The 21,592-nt window shown below is 50.1% G+C and overlaps 1 protein-coding gene and 1 non-coding gene across 2 annotated transcripts in view; both read right to left on the bottom strand.

Annotated features, from left to right (window-relative positions):
* The window catches only part of LOC144141411 (venom metalloproteinase antarease TserMP_A-like), a 74,355-nt gene extending 55,226 nt beyond the window's left edge, over positions 1-19,129 (bottom strand). The window contains exon 1 of the mRNA XM_077672982.1: positions 19,048-19,129. Within this exon, the coding sequence (XP_077529108.1) occupies positions 19,048-19,129 (82 nt within the window). The remainder of the gene's footprint in view (positions 1-19,047) is intronic.
* Positions 3,550-3,625, bottom strand: Trnat-cgu (transfer RNA threonine (anticodon CGU)). The gene has a single exon. It is a non-coding gene; the product is annotated as a tRNA-Thr (tRNA).
* Positions 19,130-21,592: the final 2,463 nt, after the last annotated feature.

Below are 21,592 nucleotides of genomic sequence, written 5' to 3'. Positions count from 1 at the left end.
ACCATCGTCCCTGAGAACGTCGTGATAGATGATGCAAATGTTGATACGGGAGGTCGGATGATACGATACTCCAGCAGACTTTGCAGTTCAGTTTTTAGTTTTTGCCACTTCTTTTTTTCGTGGGACATGGCATATGGTTTTCTTCGTACAGCAGTAACATCGCGTAGTTAAAACGACACTTCTATGGCTGCTCCGGCTGGCGGATCAGTGCCTACACACAAAAGTTTGGGGTATTGTGAACAGACGTTCTCGCTATTCGTGACAAGCCTGATGGACGGCTTTGTCTGCGCGCATATCGTCTCAGAGGGATGGTCAACAAGCACCTCATCCCTCCAAGAAGGGTTCAGCCTCAATCTCGTCATGTCAGGACAGGCTAGGATGAAATTAAACTTCGCGTCGTCTATTAATAATGCTTCTACGAGCACTTTACTTCCCTGGTACTCGACTTCGACGAGCGTCCATTTATCAAGCACCCTAGCTGTCCCACCGTAGCCATCTACCTGGACAACCCTACCAGGAAATATGTCATCTGGCGAGGCAAGTCCTGTACGCATGATGCTCACTGATGCTCCGGTGTCCACTAAAACGTTTTCTAGTCACCCGCTGATATACATTGGTGCATACAGCAAATTGGATTCAGCTTTAATTAAGTACACAGTCTCGCTTGGAGTCTTTGGGTGTGACCGGCCACCCTCTTCTATTCGATTTTTGGCTGATGAGCACCACTAAGAGTTCCGACCGATAGTATGGCATTGCGAGCAGTGTCGTACAGTCGGGTCTGGCCTATTGGTGGCAGAAGGTCGACGCAGACGTCCCTCAGCGCATGGAGGAGTTCTTCCCCTGTGGTGGGAGCCCTTGGAAGAACCTGGCGTTGAACGGCTTTCGTCATACCATGGAGGATGAGTAGTACAATGGACGACTCTGGGAGATTAGGATCGGCAAGCTGCAGGTGTCTTCGCTTCTCGTAGAAGTAACCCACCAACGTCCCCTCCTTGTGTTTGAAGAAAATGGCCTGAAGAGAGGAGGCACCAGATGTGTGCTTGCTCGTTAGTTCTGGCTCACCAGTCGGCCCAGGGCTTGTCAGCGTTCCCTGCCATCCGTAATTCATACCACTGCTTCGCGTTCCCCGAAAGGTATACTCGCAAGTTTTTTATCCGATCAGAGTCTGTTATCCAGTGATTGTTGGAGCACGCATATTCGTAGAACTGAATCCATGCCGCTGCACTTGAAGTGGTACCACCAAAACAACCAGGCTTAACTTCCTGCCTGTACCGGGACGAATCACGACTCATTTTCATGAAGACATAAATTGCTGTTGCTGCTGAAGTTGTTGTTCTTGCAAACGCAAAATGTGTTCCATGATACGCGTGAGTCCCTCTGGATGGTCTGACATTGCGTTCACTGATTTACTTGGCTTAAGGACACAAGCTTGAAAATCAGCGGCGCGCATGTTCACGTTGATGGTACTCTTCAACGCTAACTCGTCCAGTGTCAGTTAAGCTTTCGTGGCAAGGAAATATATGAAGTCACGTGTACTGACCACCAGACGACCATCTTCACGCTGGGTCAGCTTGAACAACAACCACTTTGTATGGAATAGTCGACTGCGCCAAATGTAACGTCCCCTTTATTGGGTCCAATTCACTACGTAGAAAAACAACAGGTCGGTTCTCATCCTTTCACCTCCAATCTCTCCTCCTCTCTCTGCTGCCTGGCTCTCCTCCGTCGACGTTTTCCTCTTCCTTATATATATATATATATATATATATATATAGCCTGGAATCAAAAACTTACACAGAGCACGAAAAAATAAGGTTAGTAGAGACAGAGACACACGAGAAGGACATTGAAAATAAAAATAAAAGTTTACTGACGTTTCAGGGAGAGGACACCCTTTCTTCAGAGTAGCCCTCTCCCTGAAACGTCAGTAAACGTTTATTTTTATTTTCAATGTCCTTCTCGTGTGTCTCTGTCTCAACTAACCTTATATATATATATATAGCGAATCAGAAAATGGGAAAATGAGGGGCTCCGTGAAATAAACACAAAGTAAGGGTTGGCAGTCAAGAAAACCTCGGAAAGCAAAGGGGAGGTTGTGGTGGGTCATAGAAAGAGATGAAGAATTTTTTTAGTCGAAAAGAAAGTGGTGAAAAAATGCCCGCCGGGTGGGATCCGAACCCACGACCTCCAGAATACCGGTCTGGTGCGATAACCACTACGCTACCGGCGGGGCTGTTTCCCCAGCACTTTCTCGGGTATTTATGTCAAAGTATTTTTGTTTCCTGCACTTGGGGGTGGTAGCCAGCGCCACTCGGACTACTCGGGGTGAAGGGGACCTTCTTTTTAACCCCCGGGCCGTGACTCGAGTGTCTACGACATGTCGAGAGTGGTCGACCAGCGTTGAACCCTCTTAAGCTCCCTTTGGCACCAAGACTGCCAGAACAGAGGCCCTCGCTAAGCATGTAGTGAATCAGAAAATGGCAAAATGAGGGGCTCCGTGAAATAAACACAAAGTAAGGGTTGGCAGTCAAGAAAACCTCGGAAAGCAAAGGGGAGGTTGTGGTGGGTCATAGAAAGAGATGAAGAATTTTTTTAGTCGAAAAGAAAGTGGTGAAAAAATGCCCGCCGGGTGGGATCCGAACCCACGACCTCCAGAATACCGGTCTGGTGCGATAACCACTACGCTACCGGCGGGGCTGTTTCCCCAGCACTTTCTCGGGTATTTATGTTAAAGTATTTTTGTTTCCTGCACTTGGGGGTGGTAGCCAGCGCCACTCGGACTACTCGGGGTGAAGGGGACCTTCTTTTTAACCCCCGGGCCGTGACTCGAGTGTCTACGACATGTCGAGAGTGGTCGACCAGCGTTGAACCCTCTTAAGCTCCCTTTGGCACCAAGACTGCCAGAACAGAGGCCCTCGCTAAGCATGTAGCGAATCAGAAAATGGGAAAATGAGGGGCTCCGTGAAATAAACACAAAGTAAGGGTTGGCAGTCAAGAAAACCTCGGAAAGCAAAGGGGAGGTTGTGGTGGGTCATAGAAAGAGATGAAGAATTTTTTTAGTCGAAAAGAAAGTGGTGAAAAAATGCCCGCCGGGTGGGATCCGAACCCACGACCTCCAGAATACCGGTCTGTTGCGATAACCACTACGCTACCGGCAAGGCTGTTTCCCCAGCACTTTCTCGGGTATTTATGTTAAAGTATTTTTGTTTCCTGCACTTGGGGGTGGTAGCCAGCGCCACTCGGACTACTCGGGGTGAAGGGGACCTTCTTTTTAACCCCCGGGCCGTGACTCGAGTGTCTACGACATGTCGAGAGTGGTCGACCAGCGTTGAACCCTCTTAAGCTCCCTTTGGCACCAAGACTGCCAGAACAGAGGCCCTCGCTAAGCATGTAGCGAATCAGAAAATGGGAAAATGAGGGGCTCCGTGAAATAAACACAAAGTAAGGGTTGGCAGTCAAGAAAACCTCGGAAAGCAAAGGGGAGGTTGTGGTGGGTCATAGAAAGAGATGAAGAATTTTTTTAGTCGAAAAGAAATTGGTGAAAAAATTCCCGCCAGGTGGGAACTGAACCCACGACCTCCAGAATACGAGTCTGGTGCGATGATGACCACTATGCTACCGGCGGAGCTGTTTCCCCACCACTTCCTCGGGTATTTATGTTAAGGTATTTTTGTTTCCTGCATTTGGGGGTGGTAGCCTACGCCACTCGGGCTACTCGGGTGAAGGGGACCTTTTTTTAACCACCGGGCCGTGACTCAAGTGTCTACGACATGTCCAGAGTGGTCGACTGGCGTTGAACTCTCTTAAGCTTCCTATGGCACTAAGACTGCCAGAACAAAGGCCCTCGCTATGCATGTAGCGAATCAGAACAGCAAATGAGGGGCTCGTTGAAAAAAGCCAGAAATAAGGGTTCGCAGTCAAGAAAACCTCGGAAAGCAAAGGGGAGAATGCGGTAGGTAATAGAAAGAGATGAAGAATTTTTAGAGACAGAAAGAAAGTGGTGAAAAAATGGCCGCCGGGTGGGAACCGAACCCTAGACCTCCAGAATACGCGTCTGGTGCGATGACCACTACTCTACTGGTGGTGCTGTTTGCCCACCACTTTCTTGGGTATTTAGGTTGTGGTATTTCTTGTTTCCTGCAAGTGGGGGAGGGGGGGGGCAGAGCAGCCAGTTCCACTCGGACTACTCGGGGTGAAGAAGACCTTCTTTTTAACCCCTGGGCCTTCATTCGAGTGTCCACAAAATGTCGAGGGTGGTCGACCAGCGTTGAACCCTTTTAAACTACCTATGGCACCAAGAATGCCGGAACAAAGGCCCTCGCTTTGCATGTAGCGAATCAAAATAGGAAATGGGTGGCTCATTGAATTAAGGCAGAAATAAGGATTTGCAGTCAAGAAAACCTCGGAAAGCAAAGGAGAGAACGCGGTAGGTCATAGAAAAAGATTAAGAATTTTTTGATACAGAAAGAAAGTGGTGAAAAAATGCCCGCCGGGTGGGGACCGAACCCATGACCTCCAGAATACGCGTCTGGTGCGATGACCACTACGCCCCCGGCGGGGCTGTTTCCCCACCACTTTCTCGGGTACTTATGTGAAGGTATTTTTTGTTTCCTGCACTTGGGAGTGGTGGCCAGAGCCACTCGGACTACTCGGGTGAAGGAGACCTTCTTTTTAACCCCCGGGCCGTGATTCGAGTGTCCACAAAATGTCGTGGGTGGTCGACCAGCGTTGAACCCTCTTAAACTACCTATGGCACCAAGAATGACGGAACAAAGGTCCTCGCTATGCATGTAGCGAATCAGAATAGGAAATGAGGGGCTCGTTGAATTAAGGCAGAAATAGGGTTCGCAGTCAAGAAAACCACTGAAAGCAAAGGGGAGAATGCGGTAGGTCATAGAAACCGATGAAGAATTTTTTTAGGCGAGAAAGAAAGTAGTGAAAAAATGTCCGCTGGGTGGGAACCGAACCAAAGACCTCCAGAATACGCATCTGGTGCGATGACCACTACGCTACCGGCGGGGCTGTTTCCCCACCGCTTTCTCGGGTACTTATGTCAAGGTATTTTTTGTTTCCTTAACGTGGGGGTTGTAGTCAGCGCCACTCGGACTACTCGGGGTAAGGGGACCTTCTTTTTAACCCCCGGGCCGTGATCTCGAGTGTCTACGACAGGTTCAGAGTTATCAACCAGCGTTTATCACTCTTAAGCTTTCTATAGCACCAAGACTGCCAGAACAGAGGCCCTCGCTATGCATGTAGCTAATATCACAATAGGAAATGAGGAAATATAGGAAATATGATATATATATATACTGGAAACATGAAAACTCATACAGAGCGCGAGAAAGTAGGATAAGTAGAGACAGAGACACACGAAAACGACTTTAAAAATAAAAATTTACTTACGTTTCAGGACTCTGAAGGAATTAAGTCCTCTTCTTAACACAACAGTAAACTTTTAGTTGTCCTGTTTTTGTCGTGTGTCTCTGTCTCTACTTAACCTATAGAAATGTATAGATATATATCTATATATATATATATGTAAATATATATATAAAAACATACCGTATTCACCCGATTCTAACGCGCACCCGATTTTCCTGACAAAAAAACCGAAAAAACTTGCAGCTCCGATTGTAACGAGCAGGGGACTTTGTGTCCCAGACAAACGAATGCGAAAGAAACGGGCGATTTATTTGCCGAAGTAATCTCACTCATCTCACTCCTCGTCGCTTCCCGCTGACCACAACATCTCGTCCTCGGTGCTGTCAAGCGCGTTCGCGATGCCACACTTCTGAATGAACGTTCAACCATGGTCGATGGGATCGTGGCCCACGCCTCGCACGCCCATCCCTAGAGTTTCTCCAGAGGTGCACGCTTCAGCCGACCGCTCGTTTTGAACGCGTGGGAGCCACTACTGCCATTGCTGTTATCGAGCGCGCAAGTGAAACTATTTGACGATTTGTGTGAACGCCGATAGAAAAGCCTAGGCGCCTAGGCTTGCTGCGTCCGAAAAATCGTTGCTAAATGCTTTGGCGACATCTTGAGATGGCGCTGGCGATGGGTAGGACGAAATTTCCGCTGTTCCGGCAGTTTCGGGTTTGTGTCCGATGCTAACGCGCACGCGATTTTTAGGCCTATTATTTCGGTAAAAAAGTGCGCGTTAGAATCGGGTAAATACGATAAATATATATATATATATATATATATATATATATATATATATATATATATATATATATATATATATATATATATATATATATATATATATATATGTATATATATATATTTAGGGAGTAGTAGAACTTTGAAGATGGTAGAGAACACAAGAGAAGAAAAACTTCGAACAAGTTTGCTGAAACGTAGGCCACAATCGTGCTTTTACCTTGTTCGAAGTTTTTCTTCTCTTATATATATATATATATATATATATATATGAATTGGAAATGAGGGGCTCGTTAGTAAATACAGCAAGAAATGCCACCAGTCTACAACGCCAAAGAAGGCATAGGGGAATGGTTAGACTATTTTTTGACCGTTAGTTGAGGTATATTTTTCATTAATTTAAGTAGAGATAAAGAAAGACAGAATCACAGAAAGAAAGAAAGAAAGAAAGAAAGAAAGAAAAACACGCGCCAAGAGTGGGGACCGATCCCACGCCTTTCGAAAGGCGTGGGATCGGTCCGCACTCTGGGCGCGTGTTTTTCTTTCTTCCTTTCTTTCTTTCTTTCTTTCTTTCTACCTAAATTAATAAAAATATAACTTCAATAACCGTCAAAAAACAGTGTAACCATTCCCCTATGCCTTCTTTGGCGTCGTAGACTGCTGGCATTTCTTTCTGTATATATGTATATATATATATATTAACAATCACCGCCTTTGGCAAGCTTTCCAAGGAACTTACACGAAGCCTAATCGCATATCCTTGTGGCCAATCTTTCATATCCGTGTATACGCTCCGTTTGAAAGACGCTGGTCAATGACCCACCGAAAGAAGTGAAGGCAGACGGAGTCCGAGTTCACGCTGGACAGGCTGCGTGCCATATTTTGCATTTGTGCTAGTGACTATGGTGTCTGCTTTGTAAATACACCGCTTCCGACATTCTATCTCTTCGTTGTCATGTGACACCTTTGGTAGAGGTGATGGACTTCCTATTCCCTAGACCTCTTTCCAGCGAGGCTTCATCCCAATATGGATCTTTGGAGTGGGCGCAACGCTCCTGACCACACGATGCCTTGCAATGAGCCTGGATCCCCTTCGCCACTCATCGTTGTGTCCCACCCTAGGAACACGGGCTTCTTCACTGGTACAGATGACACTCATGTAGAAGATTGGCTGAGCATGTTCAAAGATGTGAGTGCTCACAACAGATGGGACGACACGCTCAAGCTTGCCAACGTTGCTTTTTGCCTCAAACTAAAGGCTCAGAAATAGTTTGAAACCAAAGAAAGTAGACTAACAAGTTGGGATGTTTTCAAAGAAGAGCTTCGAGAGGTGTTCGGCAGGCCCATTGGTCGCCTGCTAGCGTTAAAGCAAGAGCTCTCAACACGTGCTCAAGCATCTACTCAATGTTGCGTCATGAACATCTACGGCGTTTCAGCCACATGCTCCAAAGATGACGTAGGAATGTCGGAAACGGACAAGGTTGGCCATATCCTCAAGGGCATCACTGGCGACGCCTTTCACCTGCTAATTTGTAAGGATTGCACCAACGTTCATTCCATCATCAAGCCCGTGATTTGAGCAAGCCAAGGGACGGCGTATAGCTCACAAATCGTCCCGGTTGCCGCACACTGCTGTGACGTCTTCCTGCGATGACCTCCTTCTCGCCGCTCCTGTTCAACGCAATCCGGACCCTGTCGCCCCGTCAGCGCATATCACCAGAATCATGTGTCGGGAAATGGAAGCTATGGTCCCGACACCCTCACTGCCATGCGCAGATGATCGCTGCCAACTCCCTACGATCTCTGTAATCCAGGCCATCGTTAGCGAAGAAATGGCAAAGATGGGCCTTCATCAAGTCTGTAGTATCGGGCAACTCCATCCTCCATTTACCCAACAATTTCGGCCGACCACGCAGATAAACCCCCGAGCGCCTTTTGCTAACCGACGGCGCAATCTTGCTGAATGTAGAATGAACGCCTGACGACAGACCAATTTGCTTTAACTGTTTCCATGTTGCCCACATCGCTCGTTAATGTAGGAATCGCTAGAGTCCGCCCTCCCCGAATGCGTCACCTGATTACGGCTCTTGGTCTTTCTTCTGCGGCTACACTCCGGATGCGAAGCGCTGTACTCCTTCAAGCTCGGATACAAGACACTGGAATGCAGACCCTGTGCACACCCGGTTCAACCACTCACCCTCTCCCCACGTTGCCAGTCACGATCGCCGCAACCTTGCCGCTCTTCCCCGATGCCCGACCCTACCACCCGGTGCTCCTCATAAAACTACGCAGTGCAGCTCCTAGAGGTGATGTTGCATTTCCGGCCTGGCCCCAAAACGCTCTACCTCCCAGTTCTGGGAAGCACATTTTAATAGACCTTCATATCGATAGTGTGCAGGTAACTGCTTCAGTCGATACAGGTGCGTAGTTGTCCGTCATGAGCTCATTCATTCGCCGCCGCCTACGGAAAGTCCAAAAACCTGCCACGTCCCGTGTTCCGAGAGTTGCCGATGGTGGGGATGACCTCCGTAGCCATAGTGTTTACTGCGCGGATTGGACTGGCCGGCCACGGAATCACTGTTATGTTTGCGGTCCTCGGCACTTACCCTCATCACGTTATTATTGGCCTGGACTTTCTGGCGGAACACGCAGCGTAAATCGATTGCGCCTTGGGTGTTCTTCGTCTCGAGATACCGACCCCCCTTGCTACTGATGTCGAACCTCAGCCCCGGCTTCATTCCACCGAGCACATTCGACTGGCCCCAAAGGCAGTGACCTACCTTCTGCTGACCTCATCTCCACCCATGCCGGATGGTGATTACATCTTTTCACCGGTTATTCACATGTTTATAGATCACTACGTGGCTCTTCCGGTTTCGGTCATAACGGTTGCCTAGAATCGGGTCACACAGCCGTTACTGAATTTCAGACTTGCGACTCAAGTCCTTCCGCATGGAATATCGCTTGTCCTGCTTTCACCATGCGAGATTTCTGCCATGGCCCTTGACACGGCCAAAGTTCACAAAGCAAACTACCACAACCTCGCAAAATTAGACGCGTTTGTAACAATGATTTCCCCGGGCCTTCCAGCGCAGCAAGCTTACGAGCTCCGCTGCCTTCTTGCCAGCCATCGAGACATTGTTTACTTCGACTGCAGCCAATTAGGTCAGACCTTTGTTGTGACGAATCATATCAATACCGGCGATGCCAGTCCTATACGCCTACACTCATACCGCCTGGCTCAGACCGAACAAGGTGACATTCAGCGGGAAGTCAACAAAATTCTCAGAAGGAATGTTACTGAACCCTGCTCTAGCCCATCGGCGTTGCCCATCGTTTTCGTGAAAAAGAAGGATGGCTCAGAGCACTTTTGTGTTGGCTACTGACACTTGAACAAAACTACCAAGAAAGATGTGTCGGGAACCGCGGGGTAGCAGTGCAGCGCAAGAGAGAGAGTACCAGCGTGGCAGGCTTTTGGAATCGAACTGCCAGTGCGTGCTCATGCACCCAGCACGCGCAGCTCGTCTCTTTATTGTCGTCGTCTTTAATAGCCAGCACCTTGGCTCCGGATAAGAGCGCTGACAAAAGGGCGCTACAGGGCCCCCCGCCCAGACGGAATGTCGAACCTGACGTGACGGCGAGGCAGATGAGCATTGGATTTGGGGGCGAGGAGTTGAGTGTTTATGCCTGTGATGTCTGAGCGGAGTTCGTTGGGTGGCGTCTCGAGGTAGGCCGGTTTGAGGGGGTCCAACGAGACGACTTCTCGGCCATTCAACAGTATGGTGGCGGACTTCTGGGTCTTGTTAAGGACACGGTACGGCCCGTCGTAGGAGAGAGTAAGAGGGGCCTTTACAGGTCACGTCCGGGTCACCACTGTCGGGAACCGCGGGGTAGCAGTGCAGCGCAAGAGAGAGAGTACCAGCGTGGCAGGCTTTTGGAATCGAACTGCCAGTGCGTGCTCATGCACCCAGCACGCGCAGCTCGTCTCTTTCTTGTCGTCGTCTTTAATAGCCAGCACCTTGGCGCCGGATAAGAGCGCTGACAAAAGGGCGCTACAGATGTATTCCCGCTCCCTCCGAATTGATGTCGCCTTCGACAGCCTACATGGTGCCTCCTACTTTTCATCCATTGATTTGCGGTCTGGATACTAGCAAAGGGCTGTTGAGAAAGATAGAGAAAAAACTGTTTTCGTAACGCCTGACAGTTTGTACCAATTCAAAGTCATGCCATTCGGTCTTTGTAACGCACTTCACACATAAAAAAGGATGACGGACTCTCTTCTTCGCGGATTCAAGTAGGCAACCTGTCTTTGTAACCTGGACGACGCCGTTGCCTGTTCACCCACATTTGAGACTCACCTGCAACGTCTCTCCGACATTCTGGGGTTTTTTGGCAGAGACGGTCTGCAACTCAATCCCACAAAATGCCATTTCGGATGCCGCCCAATTAAGATTCTCGTTCACCTAGTCGACTCAACCTGTGTTCAACCCGATTCCGGGAAGATACGCGCCGTCAAAGACTTCCCCATTCCGTGTTCAGTTGATACCGGCGCAGCTTAATAGGGCTATGTCTGTACTTCCGCCGTTTTGTCGTGGTTTTTGCTACCATCACTCGCTCCCTCCTTGATCTTAATTATTAAGAAGCAGCGTTCGCTAGGGGCCAAACGAAAGCTTCGGATTTTTCCGCGCTCATCCGCCATCTATCGAACCCCGAATCCTGGCACACTCTGACAGCTCTGCTCCGACGCAAATCCGCAGAGACGCCAGCGACCATGAAACAGGAGTGGTGTTGGCACAAGCACAGGCACGCCTCGACCGTGTGATAGCTTCCGCAAACCATCTTTTGTTTCCATCCGAGCGCAACTACTCTATAACCGATCGCGAATGCCTTGCTTTTGTGTGGGCAATCGGCAAATTCAGGCCATACCTGTACGGCAGGCAGTTTACCGTTGTATCCGACCACCACGGCTTGTGCTCGCTTTCTTCTCTGAAAGGTCCAACAGGTCGGCTTGCTCGCTGGGGTCTATAACTCTAAGACTATGATTATTAGGTTTCCAAGAATTCCGGTAAACTGCACAGAGATGCCGACTGTTTATCTCGTAATCCCGTCGAAGAGCCTCACACTCCCGAGCACGGCGCAGACATTTGCGTCTTTTCGTTGCCTGGCTTCAAAACATTGGTTACCACTAGCGCCGTAGTAAAGATCGTTTCCCCGAAGTCCTGTGTCGATCAGGAACCCAATCGCCCGGGCTTCGGTTGATTTGGCAGGAGGCTGGCAGGGCGATGGTGTTGAAGCTCTTGGAGACGACGGTCGAATTGACGAACTCGAGGCGTTGGGGTTGATTGAGCGGAACGAAGAGTTTATATACAGCTATTTACAGTAGGAAAACTGGGTACATGAGTAATGAAAAGAAAAACTTTCAACTTCAGCTAGACGCTAACTCCAAGTGCGCACAAATCACTCGAGCTTCTCAACTTCGTCTAACTCTCCTATCCTCGGAGCTTACACAAACCGCTCGAGAAACGACGGCCGAGACTCTGTCTCGCCGCAAGATCCGTCTAGTTGCCCGGTGCGGCGCTGCACCCTAAACCTCCAACGCGATCTTAACCTCGACTAGGGGGTTCAAAAATCCCAACCTAGCTTTAATGGTCGAGACTCTTGGTACCGCCGGGAACTGCCAGCTCAGCGCTCAGACAAGAGCGATTTCCAACGCCCAAGTTCGGCCTTATAAAACCTCGAGATCACGCTCTCTCGGGAACGCCCCTGTAGCGTTCATACACGCGTATGGGAGTGCCCAAATTCACGTAGACAGCTGTCACTCAGCACGCCACGGAATATTCAATGAGTCGCCGCCATCTCTGGGTCAACGAACCACCCGCGGTCCAGCAGGCGCGTACGACCCCGAGGGGTACGACCTCGAGCGAAAGACGCGACTGTGCGTCATGCTGACCGGGCGTGTAAACAATAGACACTCGTGCGGCGCTCGTCCCGACGCCGGTCATCCCACCACCTCCGCGCGTCGAGCAGACGTTCCTGGAATCCGGCAATGCTGTCTGCTTTCTCAATGGGGGATTATCCTTGAGGTATGTGGTGGGCCAGACAATTCGTCTCCTGTGGTCGCCGTGACGAATTGGCGACGACTGCAGCACAGTGTTGGCAGTGCTACGTCGCTAGACAGAGCGGCGGGTTCTCACGCGCAACCCGTGCGTGTGGCCGCTAGTCTCATAAGTGGACCTAACAACTCCCCCCTTTAAAAGGGTTACTGGTCCTCTTGGTTCAGTCAATCCGAAAAGAATTTAAAAGGGCCACTTGTTTCATCTCCCCTTCAGCAATAACAGCGGGACAAACAAAAAAAAACACGTGGAAGGAGCTAGGTATAACCACAAATGAGCCCCTTTCTATTTCTGCAGCTGAACCGAACTCTCTCTCGCCTAAACTACAAACACAACCATTCACAAGCCGTTCAACAGAGACGGAATACTCTAGCAAACCGGAAACACAACGAAAAAAAAATGGTAAAAACAAAGTGCGGGTAAAAAGAAATTTGCTCGTGTCTCCGGGGCGCGTAAACGCCACGAACAACGAGCCAGCTCTACCTATAACACTGATGCGCGCTATCAGTGCAAACACGCATACACATTCCGGCACTCGACAACAAGAACAAAAGGAATAAGGACTGGCAAAGAACACGGGCAATTTTGCAGTCAACAAAAATAAAACCTTAAGAACGTTTGCATTGCCACTATGCGCACGCGCGCAAATGTCCTCCTTGACGGCGTAGCCTGATAACGTTGCTTCAAGAATGTTCGGCTGTGCTTTCGCTCACTTGCGGTGCACAGAAAGTTCGGTTCGGTGTGCCGATCGGTCAATTCGGTGCACGGATCGAGCACCCAAGGCATCTCGTCGCACACAACCACGGCACACCCACACACACAGACACCACAACGAAATAGGACGGGTGAACGTGAACGTTCACGTCCGTCGTGGCGGTGTTAAGGCTCGGAGGCGATTCAATACTAGCCTCCCCAAGCAACAATCTGGAGGCAGGGGAGTGCATTCGCGTACTTCCAGCCCCCTCTGCAGATGGTCCGGACCGCGTAGCGTTGCAATATCAACGGAAGTCTCGACAAGTTTGCCCCATGAGGCGAACACAACTTCGGGGAAGACGGAGTGGTATTACAAAATGCGACCCCGTTTGTTGCCCCATAGGCCAAGTGGCCATGCCTCTCCAATGCCCTAACGTAAGGCAATGCTGCGCGCTGGCAGCGTGAGCGCAGGGTTGATGCTGGAGCGTAATGGCGGCCCGCGAACGCGACGACCTTCTCGGGATCATTCTTTCCCTTACGCACAGACTGCCCCACAACAACAACCTCACACGCACCTGTCACTACCAAAAACCGCTCGTGCACGCTAGGTGCATTCTGAGCAGTGGCCTGACCAAGACAGTTTTTCAGCCGTTCCAGCACGCACTCATCCTTCCACAACTCAGAGCTCGGGCCTGTGACACACGGCCAGGTCACGGAACCCCGTGCGTCAGCCCTTCCAGCGCGGCTCCCGACTAAATCTCGGTAATGGCCGCAATCAACACTAAAGCTACGAAGCTCTATCTCAGACACCGGTTTCGCGACATCGCCAATTGCGTCTCGTTCCTCTGTTTCAACTGTACCTGCCTCCTCACATGGTTTTTCCCTCTCCTTCGGCGCCTCCTCGGGAGCTCTCATTGTTGGTTTCGCAGTCTCCACGCATGCGTTTTCGTGTTCTCCATCGGCCTCCTCGGTTACACCCTCACCATCAAGACTACCACACCCACGCGACATCTCCGTATCGTTCCTACCCTCTTCAAACGTTCTGAGCTCCTCATCCTCCGTCTTCTCGCGTTCTGTCTCACTTCTTTTTTCCATTTTCTACATGTTGAACCCAGTCTACCTTCTCAGCTCCCTTATCCGCCTTTAACTCCTGCTTTTCCTCAGCCTGATCGTCTACTCTGTCTCTTTTTTGCTCCGTCTCGTCACATGCTTTCTCGTCTTCTATCTCCTTTCTCTTCTGGGCGAGCTCCTGAACGCCCGACACGGAGTTCGCTTTCTCGTGCAACTTTCGAGCGTAATTGGGAGCGCGGCGGGCCCCAAGACTTTCCAGCGCGACTCCAGTCTCCTCCGCTCCACCGATTAGAATTTGGGTACTGCCCGTGCCAGCAAGTTCAGCATGCATTAACGCAGTGTCCGGTAAAAAACAGCCTGCGGCTCTACACCCGCAACAACGGGGCTACCCTTTGACTCCGCGCTCGATGGAACATTCCTCACGCTCGCTTCCCTTTCGATGCAGCTGTTCTCGGCTGAGCCGCTCGCCAACTGTGCGCAGCCACGGCTGCTTATCTCGTTCTCGCGCGGCTTCGCGTTGAAGTACGAGCTTGCCCTATTCAACTCTGCTGCCAGTGCATAACTGGGCCTGTTCGACGGGTTCTGCCTTATGCGCTGCAGCTCCATCCCCAAACTTTGCCTGCGAGGCCGCTCGTCATGTTCGAGCATCACTTCATTACACCGCTCTACGGTATCCCCAGACGCGCTTATTTCGTCGTTCCTCATCCCAATGTCCGTCTCCACGCGTTCGACACCAGTGGAAATGCTAGCCTCGTGTACGGAGTCACGGCTGCTTACTTTCTCATCGCAATGTTCAACTTCTGAACACTGGCCGGAACCATTCAACTTCGCGGTCGCTATACAACTAGCTGGGTCTGTGCCCCATTGTTTCTGCTCGCGAGTGTCCGAGCGCAAGGACGTCTGCCTTCTCCGGTCCAGCTCCAACTCATACGTTCGCAACCGCTCTTCAGATTCAAGCTTCAGCTTTTGCTTGCGCTCCTTAAATTCTCGCGCCTCTCTTCTCTCTGGCTCCTCCGCTTCGCGCGCTTCCTTTCTCTCTCGCTCCGCCGCCTTTCTCTCTCGCTCCTGAAACTCCAACTTCACTCGTCTAATAATCATTGCTTCGGTCTCCGCTTGGACCACCCCTCCTGCCGCTATGTTCGCCAGCATGCTCCGTGTGACTACCATGCAACCCAAGACTCAGCCTACACCGCCACAACGAAGCGCAAGAAATCCCACTCACCCGCACCTTCGGTGGTCGGCCCCCGCGTCGTTGGCCCCGTGCGCTGGCTTGGCTCTGCCGCTCCACTCCGCGCGGAGCTCGGCTGGTGCCGATGAAGACGGGCTTGCGTCCGCTTGCTGCCCTTGGATGTGACCTGGTGTTCTCTTCTGCCAAATCTTGTCGGCTGTGCCAGTAAAGATCGTTTCCCCGAAGTCCCGTGTCGATCAGGTTGTTGATTTGGGAGGAGGCTGGCTGGGCGATGGTGTTGAAGCACTTGGAGACGGCGGTCGAATAGACGAACTCGAGGCGTGGGGGTTGATTACGCGAAATGAAGAGTTTATATACCGCTATTTACAGTAGGAAAACTGGGTACATGAGTAATGAAAAGAAAAACTTCCAACTTCAGCTAGACGCTAGCTCCAAGTGCGGACAAATCACTCGAGCTTCTCAACTTCGTCTAACTCTCCTATCCTCGGAGCGTACACAAACCGCTCGAGAAACGACGGCCGAGACTCTGTCTCGCCGCAAGATCCGTTAGTTGCCCGGTGCGACGCTGCACCCTAAACCTCCAACGCGATCTTAACCTCGACTAGGGGGCTCACAAATCCCAACCAGCTTTAACGGTCGAGACTCCTTGTCCCGCCGGGAACTGCCAGCTCAGCACTCAGACAAGAACGATTTCCAACGTCCAAGTTCGGCCTAATAAGACCTCGAGATCACCCTCTCTCGAGAACGCCCCTGTAGCGTTCGTACACGCGTATGGGAGTGCCCAAATTCACGTAGACAGCTGTCACTCAGCACGCCACGGAATATTCAATGAGTCGCCGCCGTCTCTGGGTCAACAGACCGCCCGCGGGCCAGCAGGCGCGTATGACCCCGAGGGGTGAGAGCGAAAGACGCGACTGTGTGTCATGCTGACGGGGCGTGTAAACAATAGACACTCGTGTGGCGCTCGTCCCGACGCCGGTAATCCCACCACCTCCGCGTGTCGAGCAGACGTTCCTAGAATCCGGCGGCGCTGTTTGCTTTCTCAATGGGGGATTATCCTTGAGGTATGCGGTGGGCCAGACAATCCGTCTCCGGTGCACGCCATGACGAATTGGTGACGACTGCAGCGCAGTGTTGGCAGTGCTACGTCGCTAGACAGAGCGGCGGGTTCTCACGCGCAGCCCGGGCGCCTGGCCGCTAATCTCATAAGTGGACCTTACAGCCGTGATCCGGCGTTACGGCATATTATCGGCCGTCTGCACTCAGACCCAGCGGACCCTTCTCTGAACGCGTTAGTGCTGCGGTATGGTATCCTATACCGCCGTAACTGCCGGTCTGAAGGACCTGACCTGCTTCTGGCGGTACCCGAGCAACTTCGCCTGAATGGCCTCCGCCAGCTTTACGACGTGCCAATGGCTGGCCACCTTTGCGCCACTTGCACTAACTACCGCGTCCGCCGGCGATTATACTGGCCAGGGATCTACCGGACTTTGCGTCGCTAATCGCGGCCTGCGATCCTTGCCAACCAGGAAAAAACCCCTGATTACGTCCCGTCGGCTAGTTCGCAAGCCATTGCCCGCGGGTTTAAAAAAAGATCCCGGCCTTTCACCCCGAGTAGTCGGAGTGGCCCAGGCTACCAACTCCCAGCGCAGAAAACAATTATCTTGACATAAATACACGAGAAAGGGGAGACGAGCAAAGCCCCGCTCTTAGTATAGTTGTCGTCGCACTAGACGCGTGTTCTGGAGGTTGTGAGTTTGATTCCTACACGACGGCATGTTTTTCTCGACTTCCTTTTAATAAAAACGTGCTCAATGTCAAGGATAACAAATGACTTACCATGTGTTCCCCTGTGCTGTCCTCGGCTTTCTTGATTGCCTACCCTTATATATATATATATATATATATATATATATATTTATATATGTGTGTGTGTGTATAAATCCGGCAAATGTTTTTCCCGTGAGCTGAAAAACTGGCACTGGCTATGGCAGTGGAGGTGAACTACAACGACGGAGCTGTTGATTAATCTCCGGAAACTAGGAGTGGTGGTGGAACCGACCAGCTCAGTCACTAAATCGAAAGAGTCGAGTCGCCAAACCTTTCCAGTATGAATCCAACCAAGCCGTCAGGAGGCCTCTCTCGGGTGTGTATAACTATTTTAAAAATCTGCACCGTAAAATACACGCCAATACGCTTTTTTGCAATATGCCTCATAGCGGCGTGTGTTTGGGAAACGGGTGCAGTGCTGCACGTACGTCTTACATCAAAAGAAAACGGCAATGACCTTTATTCCTACCTACAGCATTGGTACTTTCAACCCTAACGGTAAGAGGCGTATGGTCGGTCCGGTCAATGTACAAATTGGCATGGAAAATGTATTAGGAGAGCGTTCTCGGAACGTAAAATACAGCCACCAAAATTTGACCATATTTTGAATGTGTTAAATAATGTAACGCAGAAGCGTTGCGTGAGACGTAGATAGGGAGACAGTTCCAATTTCATGTATCAAAGTTTTTTATGACGAATTTCCAGAGGAGCCCTAATTATTTAGTTATATTCATTATTTAGTTATTTCATTTATTAAACGTTTTCGGCAATTTATTCTCACTAGGGTGCACAACTATAGGCGTGCAAAGAAGGAAACCTCCTCGCGGCCCACTGTTCCACTAAGCTACCACGCACGTGGCGTAAATAAATAGAACACAAATATTTTGCTTGCTCAATTGCGGCACTGCCTATGTTAGTTTCCGCTAGACGTAGCTGTGAAAAAATCTGCGATGCTTCTTTGGGACCTCGCAAGCGAAGCAATTCCTCTTCGGTGGTGGCCACCACGTTGATGCCTTTTTATCTGCCGCCCAAGACACTGAAGAAGCATCGTAGACAGTCGACTACATGGATTGCCCGTGACGAGGTTGGCAAGTCTAACGCGTGGGCATGGTAGACCACGGCGTCTTCGGCGTTGCTTGAGTCGGTTTGTTGGGTGACATTCTCGACAAAGCCCAGTTTTTCTATCCTACAACTGCATCATCGGTAAGCTGCTCTGTAGTTACCGCGTCGCAACCGGCGTTTAGAGAGCCAACTTGCTCGCTTCGCTACGCTAGTTGAGCGAGGAGGCAGGCTCGCTGGGCTGCACGTGGCATGACTGCGCATGGTCGTGGCCTAGACGCGGGAGTTTTAAAACAGCCCGCCGAGCGAGTGTTGTCAAACTCCGCGGAATACTTAACGCACCGCAGTAAGATTTCTGTGTTTGGGAGAGTAATATGATTCGTTATATCAATTGACTGGTGATTTTTATTTCGTTACGACGAGGTTTCAAGTGCATGGTTTTCTATTGAGGTTGAAACGAGGAATTTTCTTCTCTTCGTTATATTCATTAATTCGTTATATCCTGTTACGTTAAAACGAGGTTTCAGTGTAATAATATTACGGCTACTGGACAATGTTCAAATGTTCTCTGTAGCTTTCATAGTGGTTCGTGTATATGACGTTTTGACACAACCTTCTGGCCGTATGTTCACCATTCAGGCACAGTGTGGGTGTTTGCATTGATATAACTGAAAGAAGTTCATTTTTCGACGTTTTATCTCAGCCTAAAGTGCTTTTGCGGCGGAGCCTCGTTTAACCCAAATACAATAAAGGTACCCTCAGGTCATGCCCCCACAATTTCGGTTTCCCTTTTTTTGTTTGAAAAAGTACTACCTCGAATTACAAAATTATAACGAAAACATTCTCGAAGGACGAAGCTGGAGTTCCCCTTGTTCGAACTAAATATAGTGAAGAGTAATAGGGAAGGTTAGAATAAGTATTACTTGCCTTTTATGGCTGAGACGGGCATAAAAACATGAAAATCGCCAAGAAGTTGGAGAATGAACATTAGGTTTGCTATAAACGGCATACTTGTCGCTACTTATAAGTAACTACCCCACTAGACTGCTGTTGTCTGTTAATGCTTGCCACTTTATATCGTCGGGTGAACGCTAGCTTGAAAACTTCAAAAGGTTTTGTGAGTGGAGCGTGCGTGAACAGCACCGCCGAAATTATTTTTCCTGAATGCAAAATGTTTTTGTATGCATCCATATTCCTTCAAAAGTTCCCCTCAAATGGCTATATATAATGACATTTAAAAATGTAGCCCATTGTAGAATTTGTTCCCTCTGCCTAAAAGTTAATTTTAGTAGTTCCCCGAAAGCAGCACATTTCCACAAAGGAAAAAACTTTTTCATAAAACATTAAACCAGCCCCTTGGCATCAAATGATTTCTATTAGATTTGTAGAGGTAGAGAGCGCAGGTTTCGTAGTTGCGAACGATTGCTGCGGAGTTTTTTAGTAACTTTGGTGAGCACTCTTTGTTATAGTTTAGAAGGAATTTTTATTCCTATAAATCACAAAAATGGCGCAGCGTAGAGTTGCACCAGTTCTCGTTTTTGCCTGCACTCATTTTGTTTCAACAATTATTTTTGTATTTCCGGCGAAAAAGCCTGTATGCTACGTTCTATCTTCGCCTATAAGTAATTGTGCATTGCTCCTAACCTTTGCGCTAAATTTGTTTGCTATCATTTTGTTTTTTTATGTAATGGACCCACTCTGGCATTAGCAGTGCGGGAAAGACTCCCCATTCGTCTTTTTATTTCCAGTCTTCTCTTGCATTCACCGATTCCCTAACACTTCCAGGAGATTGAATACAACTTGCTCACAGGAAATGTGCGATTGCAAGTAAATCTAACATATACACACGTGCCTTCCCATAGCAATGAATAACTTCCACAAAATTTATTTCAAGGGTGCTGTTCCAGAAGGCCCGAATTAAGCCCGAATCGGAGCGAGACTCGGGAGACGCGAGCTGGGGTGACGCCCCCGTATTATGATCCTAATTGTTCGAAGCGAAGTGAAAATGCCGGAAAAATAGATTCATGATATTTGCTGCATATAGCCAGCGCTTAGAGCGGCGAAGAGCGCAACGTCACCGCAAGAAGAGGCGCTGACCAGTATGCGTTATCACGCACCGTACACAAGGTACAGCGTTGCTCCAGAACAACCCATGCAGGTGTGGAGTGTAGCCTGCTCCGGACGTAATCTTCATCCCGGATACCTTAGAGGCTAAACTAGATAGGTGCAACCACGATAGGAAGACTATTGGGGACACATACAGCACTCCCTCACCGAAGAAGGATCTGGCCATCCTGGTGTAGTAGTTGGCCGCCACCTTCCATACTGACCCACTCAACTCTGGGCCTTGAATCCCAGCAGCTGTAAAGCACCCGTCCCGGGCGGAGGAGGAGAGGAGGAAAAACATTAATAATGTGCAAACAGAGTTAAAGAGAGGGAGAGGCGGTTAGGCCTCTCTTGCGTGGGTGGTATTGCTCAGTCCGATCTCACATTGGTCGAGGCAGCCGCCCATGCCCGCTGGACGAGAGCCCGCTGAGACTCTATGTCCGAGCAGCCGGACAGGGCCGCCTCCCAGCCCTCCCTCGTTGGCTTCACTTCGACTTTTAACCCTGGATTATACTGGCAGGCCCATACCATATGATACGTGTCTGCCCACTTACCCCACAAGTTACACGAACCCGAGAAGGACGGGTTGATGTGTTTGAGCATTGCGGGGCTGTAGAATGAGCTCGTCTGCAGCCGGCGAAGATGGCACTCCTCAGTTCTATCCAGGCCCTTGGCGGGCACCGGTAACGCCCGCCTACCGAGACGCAGGTACTATGTTGTGACCTCAGAGAATGTGGTTAGCGGGTAACGTACGAGTGTACGGTCAGAGCCTCGGAAGTCAGAGGAACTCCGGGGGAGAGACGCTCGGGCGGCTGTGTGCGCAGCCTCGCTTCCCTCTACTCCCTGGTGGCCAGGTACCCATACAAGTTGTTTTATGGTGTCGGATATTTCTGGATTAGCATTTGTGAGAATTTTTCTAGCTAGAAGTGCTATCCGACCCCTGATGAAATTTCGGCAAGCTTGTTGCGAGTCAGACATCATGTGCGTTGCGTCAGAGTGAGTGGCGTGCAGGGCTATTGCCGTCTCTTCAGCAAATTCAATTTTACACTTTTAAGTGCGATGCACTTTATAAGCGACCCCAAACCATCCACCGCCGGCGGCGGCGGCGTCCGCAGCCCTGCTCTCCCTAGCAACGGCGCAGAGCGGAGAGGAGCGTCGGTAGCAACGGCGCAGTGACGTCACTCACCACGTGACGCCACGCCCTCACCGCTCCCTCGCGGCGCGGCGGTGTGCGCCGCGCGCATCCCTCTCCTCACCCGCGCCGTGACGTCACGCACCACCGCCTCTCCCGGCAGCTGCCGTGCGCCGCTGCGCGCGTCCCCATCCCCCTTCGCTCGCTCCTCCTCTCTCCTCGCTGGCTGCAGCT

The sequence above is a fragment of the Haemaphysalis longicornis genome, unplaced genomic scaffold, assembly GCF_048455015.1.
Source record: "Haemaphysalis longicornis isolate Haplotype H1 unplaced genomic scaffold, Haemaphysalis longicornis Haplotype H1 scaffold_6, whole genome shotgun sequence".
NCBI classification, from domain to species: Eukaryota; Metazoa; Arthropoda; class Arachnida; order Ixodida; family Ixodidae; genus Haemaphysalis; species Haemaphysalis longicornis.
This window is presented reverse-complemented; position numbering and strand designations above follow the sequence as displayed.